Source organism: Arvicanthis niloticus, chromosome 15 (assembly GCF_011762505.2).
Source record: "Arvicanthis niloticus isolate mArvNil1 chromosome 15, mArvNil1.pat.X, whole genome shotgun sequence".
Classification (NCBI taxonomy): Eukaryota; Metazoa; Chordata; class Mammalia; order Rodentia; family Muridae; genus Arvicanthis; species Arvicanthis niloticus.
In genome coordinates, this window is record NC_047672.1 from 32,822,349 (window position 1) to 32,843,130 (window position 20,782).

At 40.9% G+C, this 20,782-nt stretch overlaps 1 protein-coding gene across 2 annotated transcripts in view; it reads left to right on the plus strand.

Annotated features, from left to right (window-relative positions):
* The window catches only part of Ube2h (ubiquitin conjugating enzyme E2 H), an 89,328-nt gene that overhangs the window by 36,238 nt on the left and 32,308 nt on the right, over positions 1-20,782 (plus strand). For both annotated transcript variants that reach the window (XM_034519060.2, XM_076913581.1), the window contains exons 2-3: positions 6,118-6,194; positions 7,356-7,430. In XM_034519060.2, coding sequence (XP_034374951.1) covers positions 6,118-6,194; positions 7,356-7,430 — 152 coding nt within the window. The remainder of the gene's footprint in view (positions 1-6,117; positions 6,195-7,355; positions 7,431-20,782) is intronic.

Sequence of the window (20,782 nt, forward strand, 5' to 3'; positions counted from 1 at the left end):
AGAGCTTCAGGCAGGCTATACAAAACCAACCAAGCTGTTATTGCCTGTCCACATGAAAGTTTCTTTTGCTTATTTTTATTCAGATATTGATTTATTTGTGTGTATGTGGCCAGTGTGTGGAGATCAGAGGAAACTTGGCAGGACTCAGTCTGTCCTTCCGTAATAGGGGTTCCTGGATTGAACTCAGGTCTTTAGTGTTAGTCTTCCTAACTTTGTTTTGAGACACAGTCTCACTAATTTTTTCCCAGGTTGGTCTTGACCTTGCTCTGTAACTCTTGGCCTCTAGAGGACCTGGATGATGACCCGCACGACCAGACCTGGCTTCAGGGAGTTGTAAGGAGACTTTTGTTCAAGAAGCTGCTGCTGCTGCTGTTCTCTACATCACTTTAGACTGTTTTAAAATAAAAATCTTATGACACTAATTACTATATCCTCTTAAAAGACTTACAAGTGGGCAGTGGAAACTGGACTCATCTGAATGAAAGCATACTAGTTTGTTTTGGAACATAGTTTTTTATTCAGTAGATCACGTGAAGATCAAATTTAACATACCAGCTAGTATATTTATTTGTACTTTGCTTTCCTCAAATTTTGGCAGTGAGTGATCACTATCGCTTTTTTGTGCATGTTGCTTTAAACAGGCCTAAGTGTGTGCTGTTTTCTGATTTTTATGAAAGCAACGTTGAATTGGTGTTAATGTCACTAAATAACTGACGTCTGCTCTGCACATGGAGTAGTAAAGAGAACAGCAGGTGTCAGCCGTTCATGTTTTGGAAAACAACTAGCAGTCATGGCTGACTTGCATTTGGGTCACATGAATCCTGAGATAGCTGTGAACATGGTCCAGAATGTTTGCAGATGACAACAGACATTACAGTGTCAAAAAGGTTGGACAGTCTGAGAGGAAACGAAGCTGTATTGTCTGTGGTCAGATCTTCTAGAGAAGTGATTCCAGCCTGTCCATAAGGGTCACCTAGCTGTATGCAGATGTGTGGTGGTTTTCCTCTGGATTTACAAACATATTTAATGTTTAAAAAGCTTGTCTTAGAAGACATTCCTTTTTTGTTGGATTGTTGGAGTCATACAAGTCAGGTAGGCAATTACTGATCTCTGGACACCCACACTAATAAATTAGCTAGCTAAGTCCAGGAAGCAAAAGAACAGAGAGTAGGGCTAAGTAGCTCTGTGACTTACTCAGAGGTGTGCTGAGTGTTCTGTAGAGATGACAGCACATCTAAGATCTTTCGCTTCAATTTCTGCATCCATTTGTTGTTAACACTTTGATAATGTTCATCTGTTTGATGGATAGCAATATTTACTATTAAAATTATTAAAAGAATTATTAATTCTTTAATTCAGTGCTTTAGACTGCTTGACCATACATCTTTCTTCTTACTCTCTACTTTGTAGATGAAGTATGTATGTTACCATGAAAAATGCCAAAGAAAATCATTTCTTTGTAGAAATGACACTGCTTTCTATAAATGATTCCTATGTGCCTTGATTATAGTATCTGAATAATGCTTGTAAACACTTGGCTTAACTCTGTCTTCAGGTCTTTAGGGATTGCATCTGCATGTCAGGTGCTACATAAAGCTAGTCTCTCTGCTCTCTTAAGGTTGATGTGGTTTAACAGGAAGTGATGGTCAAGATTAATTAATGGTGGCATGCCTCTATTCATGCACTAGAAAGACAGAGATGGGAGAATCATGAGTTTGAGGCCAGCCAGGTTTACAAAGGGAGACTCTTACTTTAAAGATTTATTTATTTCATTTATATGAGTACACTTAGCTGTCTTCAGACACCAGAAGAGGGCATCAGATCCCATAACAGATGGTTGTGAGCCACCATGTGGTTACTGGGAATTGAACTCAGGACCTTGGGAAGAGCAGTCAGTGCTCTTAATCACTGAGCCATCTCTCCAGTCCTTATGTTTTAGTGTTTGTTTGGTCTTTGAAACAAGGTCTCACCAGGCAGTGGTGGCGTACGCCTTTAATCCCAGCACTTGGGAGGCAGAGGCAGGCGGATTTCTGAGTTCGAGGCCAGCCTGGTCTACAGAGTGAGTTCCAGGACAGCCAGGGCTACACAGAGAAACCCTGTCTCGGAAAAAAAAAAAAAAAAAAAAAAAAAAAGAAACACGGTCTCACACTTTAGCTAAGGCTTGTCTTCTGAAACTCACACTTAGCCCAACTTTGATTCAGGCTCTTGTCCGTTCTCCTGCCTTCTGTCCTGAGTGCAAGGATTATAGGTAGGAGTCTCCATGCCTGGACTGTGGTTTCTACTTAACATGTCTAACGTTTCTACACTACATTTTTAGGCTTTCTTGTAGACACTGCTTAAGAGTCATTCTTGTTGCCATATGTTTATGTAGAAGATCGGTAGAATTTTAGTAAACAAATTTTGATAGAAAGTTCTGTGGTCTTTTGTGGATTTAATAGATCCGCACGATTCCTCATAGACCAGCGTAAGGAGCTCCTGTTACTACATTCAGAAAACTTAGACTAGTTTTGGGGGAGACACAATATAAAACTGCTTGGCCTTAATAGATGACATATAGCTATTCATTTGTTGATTGCCCTGTAGTGTTTCCTTCCAGATTCAAAGAAACATGACTTGCCCTAGTTCTTTATATTGGGGATTTCATCACTCCCCAGCTGCGTGTGTTTGTGTGTGTGTGTGTGTGTGTGTATGTGTGTGTGTGTGTTTGTGTGTTTCCCCTCCCATTTCTGAGATAAGTTCTCATGTGAAGGGTAGCCTCAGACTTGCTGTTAATGAGGCTGACCTTGAGAGCTTACGCCTTGCAGGTGGTGCTTCACAGGCACGTAACACCCCACAGCCTCAGTTCCTAAATTCTTAAGGCTGAGATCAACGATTGTACGTCCTGGAGCTATAGCTCTTTATGACTGTTATGATTATTTATACAGCCTATGAGACAGTTTCAGACTAAGCAGAATAGAATGGTATCATGAATCCCAGTTACCTTAGTACAGAATTAAAGTAAGAAAATAAAGGTCTAAAATGATGGCTCAACAGTTAAAAGAGAACTGTTTGCTCTTCTGGAGAGGACTGGGTTTAATTCTAGCACCCACACAGCTACTCAAAACCAACTCCAGTTCCAGGAGATTTAATGCCCTCTTCTGGCCTCCGTGGATACTACACACAGATAGGGCAAACACATGGGCAAAATACCTATACATATAAAATAAGTGGACCCAGTTTTGTTTCACAGAACCCATAGAAGGTGACTTGCAACAAATAGCCGGTAACCACTCAGATCCTGCAATTCAGAACCAGTGTTGTTTCTTGCAAATATCTTGAGCCCCTACCCACAGAATAACATTAGGAAGCAAATTGTAGATACTGTAGTACATCTTAAATACTAAATATCTCCATAAAAAGATTTTTTTACAAGCATTGCTACATGTGATAATTTTCATATTGATAGACAGGTAGTTGAGAACTGCTCAGTTTTTTCGGCTTTCCTTTTTGGTCCCTTTAAAGGAGAGTTGGAAACAACCTGATCTCAATGTGGAAAGAAGCCATATATCTTCTGCTTCTAAACAAAAGCACATTCTTCACCCTGGTGCATCCCTGGGACACAGCTCTCAAGACCACGTCCTTGGTAAAGCATTACCAGCAGCTGAGGACCCAGTGGTGTCTTGGAGTCCTGTGTCCTTGGCCTGGTACTGCTATTCCTGTGGAATAGGCTTAGTCCTTTTCTCCCTTTCTGGAAAAGTTCTGAACTATATAAAAATCACTTAAAATCCTGATAGACACATTTTGCCAAGAATGTCAGTTGTCTCTTGACATTTGGCATCCACCTTTAAATATTACATTGTGCAACTATAATGCCATTCAGGGAAATAAGGTGGTGGGTGGCTGGTACTTTAAGAGTAAAACGGACTTGAGTTCTTTGATGCTAATCATTGTTCTGCTGAAACAGAGTCCCTAAGGTGAAGAGCTGAGTAGGTAAGATTTTGTGACTAACTTAGAAATGAATAAAATGTGATTTATGGGTTTGACAGATTTCTTTTTTATCAGCAGTATTCAAAGAATTTGTAGATTTCTTTTTAATTAAGTCAAAAAAATCTTTTCTAACACCCACCTCTCCAGATGATAAAGGAGTCTTCTGAGTTCCTGTATTTGCTAGCCTGACCATCCCATTTCAGCAGATGGTGGCTGTTGTCATTTTAGCCAGCCTTTTGTTCCCCCTTGTCCCTTGACTTAGGAGCAGAAAAGCTTTTGTCCTCTGCTGTATGTCTATACTGTGAGCAGTCAAGTGACTTCACCATCCAGGGGACAGAGGGCTTATTTCAGAGTAGTGTTTGTCTTTGAACTAAATTTGAATTCCTTTTTCTCTCTGGTTTAGTGTCTGTAAAGTTCCACCACAGCATACACTTAGCAGTTTCTTACTACAGACTTGTATTTTTTACACTTTTAATCAGGTTGGCCTGTAGATTCTTTACAAAATGGACTCTGCTGAGGTTTTTGTTGTTGTTGTTGTTGCTATGGTATCTTCCTCCTCACTCCTCTAATAACGTCTTACTTTTTTTCAAATTAACTTTGAGGAAGAATGTTGGAAATAGAATACAGGTTCTTTACGCATGCGGAACACATGTTCTATCACTGGACTATCTATACCGTACTCATTCAATAACTTTTGGTCCTTTCCTGCGTTGCCTAGTTATGTAATTCTGCACTGACTCTGAACTCATGGTGTAGCCCAGACTGCCCTAGAACTCCGGTCCTCAGCCTCCCAAGACCCCTCCTAACCCTTGCCATATGCTTCATATTTCCTTTACCAGCTTCACATTTGGCCTTGGCTTTTACAGTATAGAGAAGGGGGGAGAGGGAGGGAGTGGGACCACACGTGCATACATGTACATGTACATGTGTATTTATATGTGTGAATGTGAAGGCCAGAATTCTGTGTATGTACACATATGCATTTAAATGTGTTTGTGGGTGTAGAGGCCAGAGAGAGCAGCCTTAGGTGTTACCTTAGCTATACTTTGTTTTGGGGAGTGGCTTTGTTTCTAACAAAGTCTCACTATATAGCCCTTACTGTAGAACACAATAGTTTTAAAACACTCAGGGGTCTACATGCCTCTGCCTCTTGCATGCTGGAAGCATTGAAGGCATTTCCATCATGCCTGACCTACCTTGAGGCAGGGTTTCTCACTCGGATATAAAGCTTACTTGTTACACTGGCTGGCCATAGAGCACTTGAGATCTGCCTGTCCTTGCTTCCATGTTTCACATAGGTGTTTAATGGGATTACAGCTTCATAGCATCACATGCCTAGCTTTTGATGTAGGTTCTGGGGATCAAACTCAGATTCTCATGCTTTGTTCAGCAAGCACATTATAGAATGGGCTGTCTCCTCAGCCCCAAATCAATCAATCAATCTATCTATCTATCTCTCTGTCTGTCTTTCTTTCTTTCTTTCTTTCTTTCTTTCTTTCTTTCTTTCTTTCTTTCTTTCTTTCTGTTTGTTTTTTTGTTTTTCGAGACAGGGTTTCTCTGTATAGCCCTGGCTGTCCTGGAACTCATTCTGTAGACCATGCTGGCCTCAAACTCAGAAGTCCGCCTGCCTCTGCCTCCCAAGTGCTGGGATTAAAGGTGTGCTCCACCACCACCCGGCCAGCCCCAAATCTTAATACTATGAAAGAGTTTTCAGTATATCTCAAAGCTAGGCAGGTGTTTGAGGAGAACCAGAAGTTTTGCCCGTCCGTGATTAGCGTCCTGATCCACACCTAAACCTGTAGACACAGCTAAAGAGCAAAAGACTGAGTGACAACAAACACTGTAGCTTTGCTTCATTTTCTCTCGTTAAACCTGACACAGTCCTATGAAGTGACACTTCCCAGTTTGCAGAGGGAGAACAAATACCCAGAGAATTTATATTGCTAGTCTCTCTGAATCCAAAGTGTATTCCACATTCTTTTCATAAGGGGTATAAGTTGTCTCTTACACTACTAGAGTTGTTCTGTGTATTTTATGTTTCCCCAGAATTCTATCAGGTTGGGCAGCACTGGCAAACTGGCATGTCTGGGTATCACCTGTAGTTATTCATGTGCGATAAGCCCGTGTGATTTCCTTTACCTTCTACCGCAGCATCGAAAGCAAACATGAGGTTACAATTCTAGGAGGACTCAATGAATTTGTTGTCAAGTTTTATGGACCGCAAGGAAGTAAGTACAATGTGTGGGTATGTGTTCTTTTTTTTATAATCTTTACTAGACTGTTGAACTATCACCAGGTACATGGCTCTGGAAAGTAAGTTTTAACTAAATATTGGAACCAGCGAGTGAAGAGATCTTTGTTATGCATGCACTTACCTTTTCACAAGTTCTGGGTTCTGTTATGGTTGGTCACATAGGTGTTCCTTGGGAAGTGTATTTCTTTGTTCTGTTTTTGTTTGGGGGATTGGTTAAGGTAAGAGAAAAAGGAGCATGACTATCTCTTTACAAACAAATGAGTAATGTTCAGTAGGATCAAGTAAGAAAGTGAAAATCAGCTAAACTCTGGGTATTTTAAAGGAAAATACATGGTGTTTTTTTCTGGCACTGGTGGTTGGCCTCAGACTTTGTGCACTGCTCTACCACTGACTTACATTCCCTCGTCCCTTCACCCACCCCACCCCCCAGCCCTTCTCTTTTTAAGGTTTAAAAAATTTTTTTACATGTATGAATATTTTGCTTATGTGTGTGTATGTATACCGTGTGTGTGCCAGGTGTCCTTTAGAGGTAAGAAGAGGGGTCAGATCCTCTGGGATTGGGGTTGCAGTTGTTGTGAACTACAATGTAGGTACTGAAAGTTTAACCTGGCTCCTCTGCAAGAGCAACAAGTATTCTTAACTACTGACTCGTCTTTTCAGTCCCCTTAGTGAGGTTCAGGGTCTTACTAGTTGTTCAAGCTGGCTTGCAATTACCCTTAGTTCAAGGGCCCTTGAATTTTGGGTATTCATGCCTCAGTCTCCTAAATAAGTAAGGAGAGATTCTAATCAGAACAAGATAACTGTAATAGAACAGATGTATTCCTGTTAGATACAGTGTAAAGAGAAACACATTAATCTGAGATGAAATACATACTCTGCTGGTTGTAGTTGGTCTTGGGTTTTTTTCCCTTTGTAACCCAGGCTAGCCTAGAATCCACAGCAATCCTCCTGCCTTATCTTCTAAGTGCTATGGTCACAGCAAAAGTCCCCTTGTTCAGCTGGTTCCTGGCTCTTTTGGAATTGGTTTGAGGCCTTTTTCAGGAGAGAGAGGGACTTAATGTTCATTTACCCTTGGGTTTAGTTACTGATTTGGAGGTACAGTTCTAATGGATAACATGTTTTATTTCTGTTACAGCACCATATGAAGGCGGGGTATGGAAAGTTAGAGTGGACCTTCCTGATAAATACCCTTTCAAGTCTCCGTCTATAGGTATGTGATGCCAGCTCTGACATCTAAGAGGAAAATAAAAACCGTATATTTTATGAGATGATTGTCCAGAAATTTTCCTGAACTGAACTTTTTCTTTCTTGACTTTTTTAAAAAAACATTTACATGGATGTTATGTCTGTATGTATATGTCTGCACACCGCAAGAGGGGATGGGATTTCATGGGTCTACAGTTGCAGTCTTTACCATCTTCAGATTAACCCCAACTCTAGGAAAACGAAGTAAAACATCCTGAAGTTTTGCTTTAATTCCAGCCTTCCACATTTCCGTGTGGTACAAATAGTATGTTAGGTTAGACTGATGTAGGGTATTAAGGATGATCCCAGAACTAAATCCTATCAGAAGTCGAAACCTGTACCAGTGTCAGACCACTTTACTTCCTGTAGAGTTTTATGTCCTGAAAGAACATCTGTAATTCTTCCTTAACGTGAGGAATTCTTAAAACTGTTCTTTCCTTCAGGTCCTGAGGTAGATTTTCTAAACCTGCACCCACCCAGGAGAAATTTATGGATAAATGGATGAGAAATCACTTCAGTGCTGTAAGATCTTGCAAGCAGTAGGACACAGGATGGTGGCATCATAGCTGTGAGGGGTTAAGTCTGATGTGGTTTATATGTACACTGGACATTAGACAGATGTGGCTAGGGGTCAGAGCCTTTCCACAGCTTCGTTCTGTGGTAGAAAAGCAGAAAGAAGAGCCCTCTCTTCACAAGACTTCTGCCGTGCTTTTTCATGCCTTGTTTATTCTTAAGTCTCTCAACTTCAGTGTTTCTTTGAAATGCTTCAAATATAAATGTTCACATATGTATCACATAGACCTAGTTAAAGTCAGAAAGTTGGCATCCCAAGTGTAGTTTGTTACCTTACGTTGCTATTGAACAGCAGACAGTAGGGCTTGTGGAAGCCAAGAGGCAATTATGGGAATGCAGCCTGTGCTGTAGAAATAGAGCTCTTCCTCAAGCTTTGAGCCACTGCCCCAGGCAAAGGGTACATGTCACTGAAGCTTTCTGAAATGTATCCTCAAAGACCGTTTTCCACTCCATTGCTGGGATCAGACTTGGAGCCTGACTCATCTGGGGGGCACCTCCACCACTGAGCTGCCACATGCGTCTTCTCCCCTAAACACCTGAACAGAGAATACTGCTCTAACTAGTCCCTTAGCTAGTGACACAAGTTCCCAAGGTAATTTAACATTCCTAAGTTTTATTTTGCCTTTCTGTACACTTTTCAGAGTTTGATGCTCTACATATAAGTATCATTTTCCCTTAAGGGAGTTGATGTAGTTGGAATACGTGTATTAGCTGTCCTTTCTTTAGAGGAGGATTTCGTCAGAGTTTTAATCAGTTTGTGACATGATCCATTTTCAGGTCATCAACAATGCAATACTATTAGCATTTTGAGAGGCACTAGCTCATTGAAAAAGGGTGAAGTTTATTTACTTTTTGAGTTGTATAGACATAGAATTAAACAGAAGGGAGAGAAAATGAGATAATGTTGACTCAGTGTTCTTTTAAAATCTTTTTCCCATAGTGTCTGACATGATGATGAATTTAATTTGAGCTTCTAGATATTAAGGTGTGAAATAGGGAGGTGTAGCTTGGTTGCAAAGTGCTTTCCTGGAATGTAGGTGGCCCTGAGACCAGCCCCCAGCACTTTAAAATGATACATAAATGCAAGTTTAGATTGCATCTCTCTGTGTGTGTGTGTGTGTGTGTGTGTGTGTGTGTGTGTGTGTGTGTGTGTGTGTGTGTGGTGTGTAGACCCAAGTAGTCCTTCAGCCTCAGCTTCTTGGGTGTATGGTGTCACCCCCAGCTTGGATGTTAAAAATACTTATTAGTATAGAATTGGTGTGTGTGTGAATTAATGTTTGGGTATGTGTCGTGTGTATACATGTTTCTGTAATGTAGGCCAGATGTTGATTCTTTAGAAACTATCTACTTGATCTTTGAGACAGAGTCTCATAGTTGGGCTAGATTGCTTGGCCAGTGAGCTCGAGAGATGAACCTGTCTTTGCCTTCCAGTTCTGGGATTAAAGACATCTGCACTGTGCACAACAGTTCTGGTGTATTTTTTATAGATGTTTCTTGCCATGCGTGTTAGCAGTGCTGCTGGTTGTTAGTAACCATATATAGTTATATATAGTTAGGCATCCTTGAGTAACAAAGTTATCACTGGTTATCAGGAAGAATTCTGGACTTGATTTTAATTTTCCATGAAGTGATATCCATCCTATCTGTTGTTGCCTTCTGGCAAATAGGGCACTAGACAGGACTATGATACTTATCTGTTTAGTTGTATCTACGCAATAGGAAGATTGCTTGAACCTACAAGTTTGGGGCCATTGGACTATCTGTTGACCCCATCTCTTTAAAAAAAATAGAAAGGAATTTGCACCTGGTGGGTGGTTTATGCCTCTGTAGTACCAGTAATCAGGTAGTTGAGGCAGGAGGATTGCTTGGAGCCAGGAGTTGTAAATCAGCCTTGCAACATGGCAAGATGTTACCTCAATCATATATGTGTATTTTTTTTAACAGGCTTAGTTGTGCATACCTGTAGTATCAGCACTTGAGCAGGTAGAGGCAGGAGGATCAGGAGTTCAAGCTGGCCAGCCTGAACTACAGAGGACCCTGTTAGAATTAAGTGAATTGTGTTTGTTAACTGTTCATGAAATACACAAACATGTTCAGCCTTGACATTAGGAAGGTTAGTAAGAATAGATAGACATAAAGTACCAACTATTCTTTAGACAATATGTGAGACAATGCCTCTATGTAGCAGAGTGTAAAGAAGAGTTTTTATTTTTTAAAAAAGTGTTCTTTACAAGGCTTTTGGAGATGTGAGGATATAAATGAAAAGTTTAAGAACTATTTGGATTCCTAATGCTGTTTTAATCTAGAGGTTGCTCCATAAGTTCTCATGCCCACTTCTCCAGACTCCATTTGTTAGCTATAGCATGTGCTTCGCTGTTAGGAGCTGCACCACCACTGAGCACGTGTGTAACAGGGCAATACTGTGCATTTACACCAAACCATAATTTATGTATTAACTATATAGCATAGTCTAATTATGAATATATATGAATATGAATATATATGAATATGAATATATATATAGAATATATAGAATGCTGTATGTGTCCTGAGTAGTGCAGCATTTCAGAAACAATAGGCAGGTGGATCTCCGTTAATCCAGTTTCAGCCTGTTCTGCATACCTAGTTTCAGGCCAGCCAGAGGTACATATTAAGTCCCTATATTCAAATAACAAGTGTTTTATGTGTAGCAAAAAAGAGTAAAAATTTAAAATAGTGAAGTAATAATGTGGTTGAGCTACAGTATGTGCTTGAAATTTTTTTGTTTGTAGCTAGGTTAGTAGTATGTATACTGCGTGGTAAAGATTTTAGATCCTTTAGAAAATTTTTTTTACTTAAAATTTTAAAAAGTGTGTGTGTATGTGTAGAGATGGCTTCGCAGTTAAGAGCACTGGCTGGATTCAATTCCAGCACCCACATAGCAGCTCACAACGGTCTGTAACTCAGGTTCCAATGAATTTGACACCCTCACAAACACATCCACGGAGGCTAAACCCCAAAAGATTAAAAAATTAAAAAAAAAAAAAAAAAAAAATTAAAAAAAAAAAAAAAAGGGCAAACCAGACATGGTGGCACACACTCGTAGTGCCAGCACTTGGCAGCAGAAGCAGAGGGATCGGGAGTTTAAGGTACTCCTTGACTATATAGTGAACTGTACTGAGCCATAGCACAGATCTTTAAATTGGATTAGGCTGTCAACTAAGTAGGACAGTTTAGGTCGTCAGACTAGTCAAAATCCCAATCTGATTCATTTTTAATTAGACGCTACTCTGATAATCCGCCATATTTTTATGCTTGTGCCAGAGAGTAAGGGCAATGCATTTCAAGTGTTTAATTCGCTTTATGCAAAGAATTGATGTAATGAGATAGTTACTTTGATCAGATATTTAAAAATTAATTCTAAGCCTCTCTTTAACCAAGTACATCTAAACTATTATTTAAAGAAAAGACAACTCTTGTCAGGGAAAAGATTCAATCAGGGGCACACATAGGCAGGGGTGGTCAGAGAGGATTGTGCAGGCAAGGCTTGTAGTTCATCTTAAATGTAATGGAAAGATCATTTAAAGGTTGGATTCTGTGTGTTCAGGATGACAGTTCTGTTGAGAAGAAAGCTATGGGTAGAAGCAGTTATTCCAGCTGCCATCAGAAAGATCCTGTGTGGACAAGGATTCGGAAGTTGAGATATCAACCAACACCTAACTTGGGGTCATATACATGAAGTCCTAGCTCAGGAGGTGGAGGCAGGAAGATCAGTTCCAAGATCATACTCTGGCCTAGTGAGTTCAAGGCCAGCTGTGGTTATATGAAACTCTGTCTCACCAAACTAAAACAAAGTATCAAAAGAGAAGATTTGGGCTTTATTTTCTTTTATTTTTAATTTCTTTTATTTTTGGTTTGGTTTTGAGCCAGGGCCTTGAACTCAAAGAGAACCACTTTCCTCTACTTCACAAATGATTATCGGTATAGGATTAGAGGTATTAAGATTAAAGATTTACCACACCCCTAGCTGTCAGACAGATCTAATCATGTATCACTAGCTGTCCTGAAACTTGATCTGTAGACCAGACTGGCCTTGAACTAAGAGATCTGCCTACTTCTCTCTCCCTAGTGCTGGGATTAAAGACGAGCACCATCAGGCCCAGCCTATTGGGTGTCTTGTTTAACAATTTAAATAACAATTTAAATGGGATATTCTGAAAGATTTTTAACTTGTTCTCTTTAGGGATTTGTTTAGGAAAGAAAAACTTGGTTAGTGGGGTCAAGTAGGAGCCATGCCTTCAACATGCCTTCAAAATTATTTGCTGAAACAATATAGAAGGCCAGGCAGTGGTGGCACATGCTTTTAATTTCAGTACTTGGCAGGTAGAGACAGGTAGATCACTTAGTTAGAGGCCAGCCTGGTCTATAAAGCAAGTTCCAGGACAGCCAGGGCTACACAGAGAAACTGTGTCTCTTAAAAACAAAAAGAAAATGAGAAAGTCTGCTGATTGAATAGCCCTCTCCATGAAAACGGACTGCTGAATGGATTCAGGAGAAGAGAATGGAAGATTTGCAGGATGGGATAAAGCAGAAAGAAAAGCCACCAGAGAGTAGGGAGCTGCTGCAGAGAAGAGGAGGAAGATTTTAAGTGGCAGAGGGTCCACACACAGTTGAGCACATGTGACAAGTTGCTGTATTTTAAAAAATGAAACTCGGGCTGGAGAGAGAGCTCAGTGGTTATGAGCACTGACTGCTCTTCCAGAGATCGAGTACAATTCTTAGCAACCACATGGTAGTTCACAACCATTTGTAATGGGATCTGATGCTCTCTTTTGGTGTGTCTGAAGACAGCTACAGTGTATTTACCTACATAAAATAAATCTTTTAAAAAGTAAAATAAAATAAAACTCAGTAAAAAGACAAACTCTACAGAGGCTCTGTTTTGCTAACAACCCTCATGCCCAGCAAATACTCAGGATTTGTTGGCTTTGAAGAACATCAGAATGAACATATTTCTTCTTAGTGTCGCCCTAATGTCCAAGTACAATTGACCGCCTAAATCCAAGGATTCTATATCCACTAATTAAACCTCACTTATGTACCAAAACCAGTCTAAAAGCCATTTCATCCATTTGAAATGTGTACAGCATTCCCTGAATTATAATAGTGCAACTAATCACAGCGTATGCATTGTATCACTTACAGTAGTCCAGAGAAAATTGAAATTCATGGAAGGATGTGTCAGCCATCGACTGTGTCCCTGAGGGACCTGAGTAGGTTTTGGTTGTGAGTGACAGTGGCGCTGGAACAACTCCATCCATGGAGGGGATGCAGAGGGACACTTTCTGTGGGAAGGAAGGGCATGGATCTGCAGAGGAAGGCTACAGAGTGATGTTCGTATTGGCTCTTCAGTCTGAAGTTGAGGAAAAGCTAGCAGGTAGGAAGAGGAGCCTTGGTAAGGACAAGAGACTGGTGGGAAAGAAAATGTCTGGTTTGTGACTGCAGAGGCATAGCTGTTTGTAGACATGACAGTTCTTGGCGTGTCCTGGGCATATAGAGTGGAGTGCGATATGAAGGGGCAGCAATTGAGGAGGAGCATAGAAGGCCGAGAAGAACATGGTCTTTATGATGATGATGAATAGGAGTGGGGCAGACCAAGGACTGGGTACCAAATCACCACAGAGAAAGCCATTTATTAAACTGGTCCTATGGCATGAACCTGCTGTCAGGGACCATTTCAAATGAATTCAGCTTGCTGGTCACTAGAGTTCTCTCCTCTAAGGATAAACCTTGCCTTTGTGTGCTACTGAACACAGGACTTAGCCATTTCCTTTTTGAAGCTGACTTTGTAATGCCAGTTTAAATTCTACCTCGAACAGTGCCTTTTTGTACTTTTTTTTTAAAAGTTTTTTTTTTGTTTATATGTATTAGTTATACATAGTAGGTATTGCAGCATTTTCATGCATATATGTAATATATTTCTATTGTATCACCTGTTACCCCTACTCCTGCTGATTCCCTTTCTCCCTTCCCATTCCCAGCTGGGGTGTGTGTGTGTGTGTGTGTGTATGTGTGTGTGTGTGTGTGTGTGTGTGTGTGTGTGTCTGTCTGTCTGTCTGTCTGTCTGTCTGTCTGTCTGTCAGAGAGAGAAGAGGGGAGAGCCAGTGAATTTAATTAGCTTACTAGTATCTCTACCACCGGAGACTGTGTCTCTGTCCCATACTGACCATTAACTTTGTAGTGCTCCATGGGTCCCTCTCTAGGACAAGACAGTGTTAATGGGCCAGCCTTGGAGTGATCTTATGTCCTGATTTGAGTGTAATAGCCATGCCATGTGTTGCCCCATCACACTCACCAGTTTGCTCTGCTTCTTACAGCCTTTCTTCCTCTTATGCTTTGTTTCCTGAGCTTTGGAGAAGTGGTATAAATATCCTGTGTTATGAGTTACTTTGACCATTGCATAGAGAACCTTTGTGGGATAAGTCTAACAGCAGCACTGATCTATGGGCACAAACATAGTTATTTAGAAGGCAGTTTGACAGGCATATCCTGACCACTTAACAAAACAACTGCAGGAGCTTCTTGACTATTGCCTATGATTTTCTCAGCCAAAGACTTTTGGATGGGTTTCTAGTACCTGCCATGAGTTTCTCCTGTGGAGCAGACCTGGAATTCAGTCAGGAAATAGTTGGTTACTCCTGTAACAAACTTGACACTACTGCTGCAGTAGGCTCATCCTGCCTGGCGAGTCATCATTGTGGCAGAGCCCACACCTGAGGAACAACTGTTGGTGGCAATTCTCCGTTAGTGACCTGCATAGCAGTATAATAGTACCTTTCGACCGCAGCAGGTAGGGAGCTTCTAGCCAGTTCTAGCTACAAACAAGGTATGGTTATAGAGTTTTACTATCTAGTCCTTGCAGGCAAACAAGAATAGTGGTAATTGCCTGTATCGTTTAGAAAGCCCTGGAGAAAAGCCTCTGTGACTGCTAGAAGAGTAGTCTACTCTTGGCACTACTCTTTTTTTTTTTTTTTTTAAAGACTGATTGATTGATTGATTGATTGTGAGTACACTGTCGCTGTCCTCAGACACACCAGAAGAGGGCATCAGATCCCATTACAGATGATTGTGAGCCACCATGTGGTTGCTGGGAATTGAACTCAGGACCTCTGGAAGATCAGTCAGTGCTCTTAACCACTGAGCCATCTCTCCAGCCCTTGGCACTGGATTTTCATTTAATAATGTATGGCTTCTCGACAGTTAGTTCATTATTGCATAATCTTGTTGTCTATACAAAAAATCCACCTTGCTGCCTCTACTGGTTCTACTTTAAAATAGGTGATCTTCACATTTGTGCTGGTTATTCTGACATCTTTTTGGTATTTGGTCATTTCTTTCTTGTTAAGATTTGATGTTAGAATGCAAACATAATCTTGATGTCTTAGAAGAGACACCATATCATGATCCTAGCAATTGGGCTGACTTAAGATTTTCAGAGGTTTAGTTCATTATCATCATGGAAGCATGACGGGGTGCAGGCAGACACAGTGCCAGAGAAGGAGCTGAGAATTTTGTATTTTGATTCACAGCCAGCTTTATGCCATACTGGGCGTAGCTTGAACATAATTTAAGACCTCAAAGCCCGCCTCCACAGTGGCACACCTCCTCCAACAAGGCCACACATCCAAATAGAGCTGCTTCCTATGGGCAAGCATTCAAACACAATGAGTCTCTGGGGCCATTCTTATTCAAACCAACACATTTGTATTCCTTTTTTTAAACCTATGACATGGTTGATTTTAGATTTATTTTTATTTATGTGTCTGTATGAATGAATGCCACCTGTGGAGGTGCTTGCAGAGGCCAGAAAAGAGGGCATTAGATGCCTTGGAACTGGAGTAAATGCAAGTATGAGTTGCCCAGTGTGAGTGTAAGGAATCAAATTTGGGTCTTGTGGCTTTTAACACTGAGCCAGCTCCCCAACCAGTTTCCTTTTTCTTTGAAATGAATTTAAAGAAGAAGAGGAAAAAAAAAATTATGCCAAGCTGTGCTTGGTGCCACACATCTTTAATCCCAGCACTTGGGAGGCAGAGGCAGGAGGGTCTTTATGAGTTCCAGGCCAGCCTGATCTACAACTCAAGTTTCATGACAGCCAAAGCTACACAGGGGAAACTCTGTCTCAAAAAACAAACAAAAAATACCCCACAAACAGTTGTCTTTTAGTTCCCTTTGAAAAGCGTGGTCACACCACTTGAGATTTGTTTATATTTTGGGTGTTGTTGAAAACCCTGCACTTTATAAACCATCTATAAAATTGCACTTTATAGATGGTTTCATTCGGTTGCCTCATAAGGCTAAGATGTATCGCCACACTGGTTGCCAAATCTGCAGTGTTTGCTTCCATCCTGGTGGGGGTTTTCTGATTGTTTTGTGGCCATATTCTATTAGACCAAATTATATTAGAATGCCGTATATACAATAACTATGCTATTTTCACTATGAGGAGAATATATGAAAGATAATATCAACGTCAAAATACCCTCTCATCCTTGACAGCTCCTAAAAGAAGTTGTGGGGCATGGAGAGATGGTTCAGCGGTTAAGAGCCTGTTGTTCTTGCCAAAGACTAGAGTTCAGTACTTCACACCCGTGTTGAACAGCTTACAACTGCTTGTATCTCCAGCTTCAGGGCATCCCAAAGCCCCCTTCTGTCCTACTTGGGCATCCATGAGCATACACATACACATAAACAAGATGAGAGTAATATTTTCATGTGCTGGAGAGTTTCATTTCTAGGTTGTGAACAATAGCATGAAGCTACTTAGGTGGGTATGATAGAGCAGACCTTCAGAGGCAGGGCAAGAGGGTTGTATGTTTGAGGCTAGGCTAGCATGGTCTTCCTACTGAGACCTTAGCTCAAAAAAGAAAGAAAGAAGGGTGTAATTTGCTTAAGTTCCTTGTACTAAAATTACATTCCTTTTCTTGTTGTGTTGTGGAGCTTAAACGCAGTGCCTGGTGCCTGATGCAGTCTAATGTTGAAGAGTATATTCAGCCTCTGTACTATCTCCTGGCTTCTGGATCCAAGTACATACCACCATTCCCAGTGGCCCAAGCTAACATTACTGAGTACTTATAGTATGCTAGTTACTTGTATTACCTCATTTCCTGTTTCTGACATTCCTCTGGTGTGTTGATGAAATTATTTAATCTAATCTTAGGATTAGCAGTAGAAAGACAAAGAAATTGACATGTTGAGACTCACTGCATTGGGCAATCTAACTTTTTAAGTATCAACTTTTAACTGTGACTTTGTTAAAATTGCTAGAGCCAGATGTGGTAGTGCATACCTTCAGAATCCCAGCATTTAGGGCCATCGGCAAGCATATCTCTTCTGGGTTTGAGGTGTTATCCTGGTCTATGTAGCAAGTTCTAGGCTATCCAGAGCTACACAGGGTGAGACCTGTCTCAAAAAAGGTGGGAAAAAGTTAGAAATCTGAAATTCTATACTGTCTTCCTGCTGTTCTGAAAGTCCTTCCAGATCTCTCGTTGTGGCAAGATGGATGACCAGGACACTGGGAGATAAATTGTGGCAATGGGGACCAGGTTAAAATGAAATAGTAGGGAATGGGCTAAAGATTTTGGTTACCTACTAATTTGATAGAAGAACCATCATCATTTCTTAGTTATAAATGAATGTTTCTTACCTAGCCAGCCCATTCCTCAGATTCCATATTATCGGAGAAACAGAAAAGAGGACACCCTTGATGAATTTATATCTCCTGAACATATAGGATCAGCTCAGGATTTTCCATGGCACAGGGTTTTGAGAGTAAGCTCCTTCTTGCTTGGTTCCTCACCTGAAAAGATACAGGCCAGGTCCGTCTCCTGAGTAGGGAACGTCCCAGAAGAGTCTTCTGTTGTGGTGCAGGCCTATCTGAGGTAAGATAAAGGTCTGAGATGGTGTGTCAGTGCACACAGCTGAAATGTGGCTGTCACCCTTCTTAAGCTGGATAACTCTGACTCTGGTCACCTGAGTGTCAGAACTGAGACAGAAGCTATGACTCTATCCTGAAAATCAAGCAGTGGTGGCGCATGCCTTTAATCTTTAATCATGCATTTGGGAGCCAGATGCAGCTGGGTCTCTTAAGTTCTAGGCCAACCTGGTCTATGAAGTGAGTTCCAGGATAGCTAGGGCTACATAGCATAGAGGAGACGCTGTATTGAAAACCGTGTGTGTGTGTGTGTGTGTGTGTGTGTGTGTGTGTGTGTGTGTGTGTGTGTGTGTGTGTTTCTGAGATACGACTGCAAGAAAAGATAGAATTCGGCCTTGGGAGCCAGATGCAGCTGGATCTCTTAAGTTCTAGGCCAACCTGGTCTATGAAGTGAGTTCCAGGATAGCTAGGGCTACATAGCATAGAGGAGACGCTGTATTGAAAACCGTGTGTGTGTGTGTGTGTGTGTGTGTGTGTGTGTGTGTGTGTGTGTGTGTGTTTCTGAGATACGACTGCAAGAAAAGATAGAATTCAGCCTTGTGGGTTTGTGTGTAGGTTTTTTCTTTTGGTCCCGGGAATTGAACCTACGACTTCATACTTAAATAAGCATAAGCTCTACCACTAAGTTGTAGTCTCAGCCCCTGAATATATTTTTAAAACTATTTTTAAAAAATGCTTGGCTTTGAATCATCTACTTTCTGAGAAGGTTTGTGTGGGCATATGTGTCCTAACAAATACCAAAATGACAATGTTTTTACTTAAATTTCTCGTAGGAATTCATACACTACAGTTAAATTGCATCAGCTACAGCAAACCTCAGCCACTTCATTTCTGGCTCTTTCTGTCCCTTGGACAGAGCTATATTTTTACCTTTGGCGTTTCCCCTGTTGCCTTATTTCCTTAGTCATTTGCCCCAACCTCTCATTATATCGAGATAAACCTGTCAAATTCCCAGATTGGGACTGGACCCCAGAATATTTCTTCACCCACAAATTTGATCATTAGTATGTCTGCTAGCAAGTAAAATGTTAAGCCATATAGATTAAAAAACATATATGTTGAGGGATTAGGATCGTTTCCTTGTGTCCATGGGGTCCTGAATTCAGTCTCCCCATGTTTCCCCACCCATTGTCTGTCTCTGGGACTTGCTGTTTTTACTTACCACATTCCTATAAAGGCTGTTTTCAAAATATGTCCTCTTAAAATATCTTAATAGTTTCTGGTGGAATGGAACAGGCATCGGGGAGATTGTCCTGCTGCAGACACATTCGTTAGTGTGGTCATAGCGATGCCAAAAGGAAGAAGATGGTGCCAGGGCAAACACACTCAGTCCTGAGAACACTCCTTCTCTGAATTTCTAGTTTGTTCTTTCCCAGTCATCTCCCTTGTGCATCTAGAAGTTTCATTCTTGGCATCCTTGTCCAGAATGTACAGGACTGTACCAGAAACTCTGCGCACAGACTATGCAAGAGCAAATGGAAGGAAATAATTTTTCTTTTTATTGATTGGCTTTGTGCTTTTGTTTCTGGTTTAACATTTTGAGGTGTGCATCATGGCACATGCCTCTAATCTATGTACATAGGAAGCAGGAGAATCATTGCAAGGCAGTTTCAGCTCAGTGAGTGCTACATAGACCATGTCTGAAGCACACACATCCATATACATGTTCTCTCATTTTAAAAGCCTGCTTATAGCCTTCCAATATAGTCTGTGGGGGAAGGGATCCAGATGGAATTGAAAGTAGGGAATAGGAGAGAGGTGACTAAAATATACACACATGCATGGAATTGGATAAAATACATGTATTTTCTTTTACATGAAAAACCTGCACTAGGAAGAACTTCTGTGTCCTGGGAAGGTTTCTTGTGCAGTGTTGGTCTAATAGTACCTGGGCCTTGAAGGCAAAGGTGTCAGCCCACTTAGGAATAGTCAGTGGGTGTTGTACTTACGTATTATGTTCTCAGATAGTCTGCAGAGCAGCACCGCCTTCTTACAAAGTCAGTCTCCTTTTAGGACATCACCACTGGGTGTTTCCTTTTAAATCTTCTGTTCGTGTAGATCTAGACACTTAAAAAATCTAGATTTTTGGCATCCAAAGGACCTCTGGAAATAGAGTAAGAATGGGAGTTTAGAGATGATACAGTTCAGCTGTTTATTATCTTCACAGATGAAATAAACAGACCCATGCTTTGAAGAAAGTGACTGGCCCAAAGCCTGAAGTTGGTAACAGAGTGGGGGCCAGAACATCACCCAGAGTTAGTACTTTGTTCTGTGCATGTGCTTCTGGCCTCTGTCTCAGAATTCTGGTGCTTGTAACTCTTAGCATACTGGGGACTGCATTCTGGGTTCTAAATCTTTTGGGTTTTGGTCCTATTATATACTCCTGTATTCAACCAGGACAAATTTGGAATTCAATTGAAAACAGTCTAGAAACCATGGCTTTCAAATGTACTGTCAGGCCAAGGCCAAAGAAGGGGATGCTGTAGTCATTGCCTGGCAGTTACAGTCTGAGCTCTTCACAACATCATTCTTATTGTTTTAAGGCACCCCATGGCATCAGAATGCTGAATCTTAATTCCCATGTAGAATTTCTGTTTATTCAATTTGCTTGAGGTACATGTTGTATCATCTCTCAAATAATGAAAGTGCTGGGAGCTGACTGAGCTGTCCTTTTACAAGCCTTTTTTTGTTTTGTTTTTGGTCAGCCATTTGTTTAAAAACAAGAAGTGATGTTCAGACACTAGTTTCCGGGACTTGAAAGCTAACATCCTCTC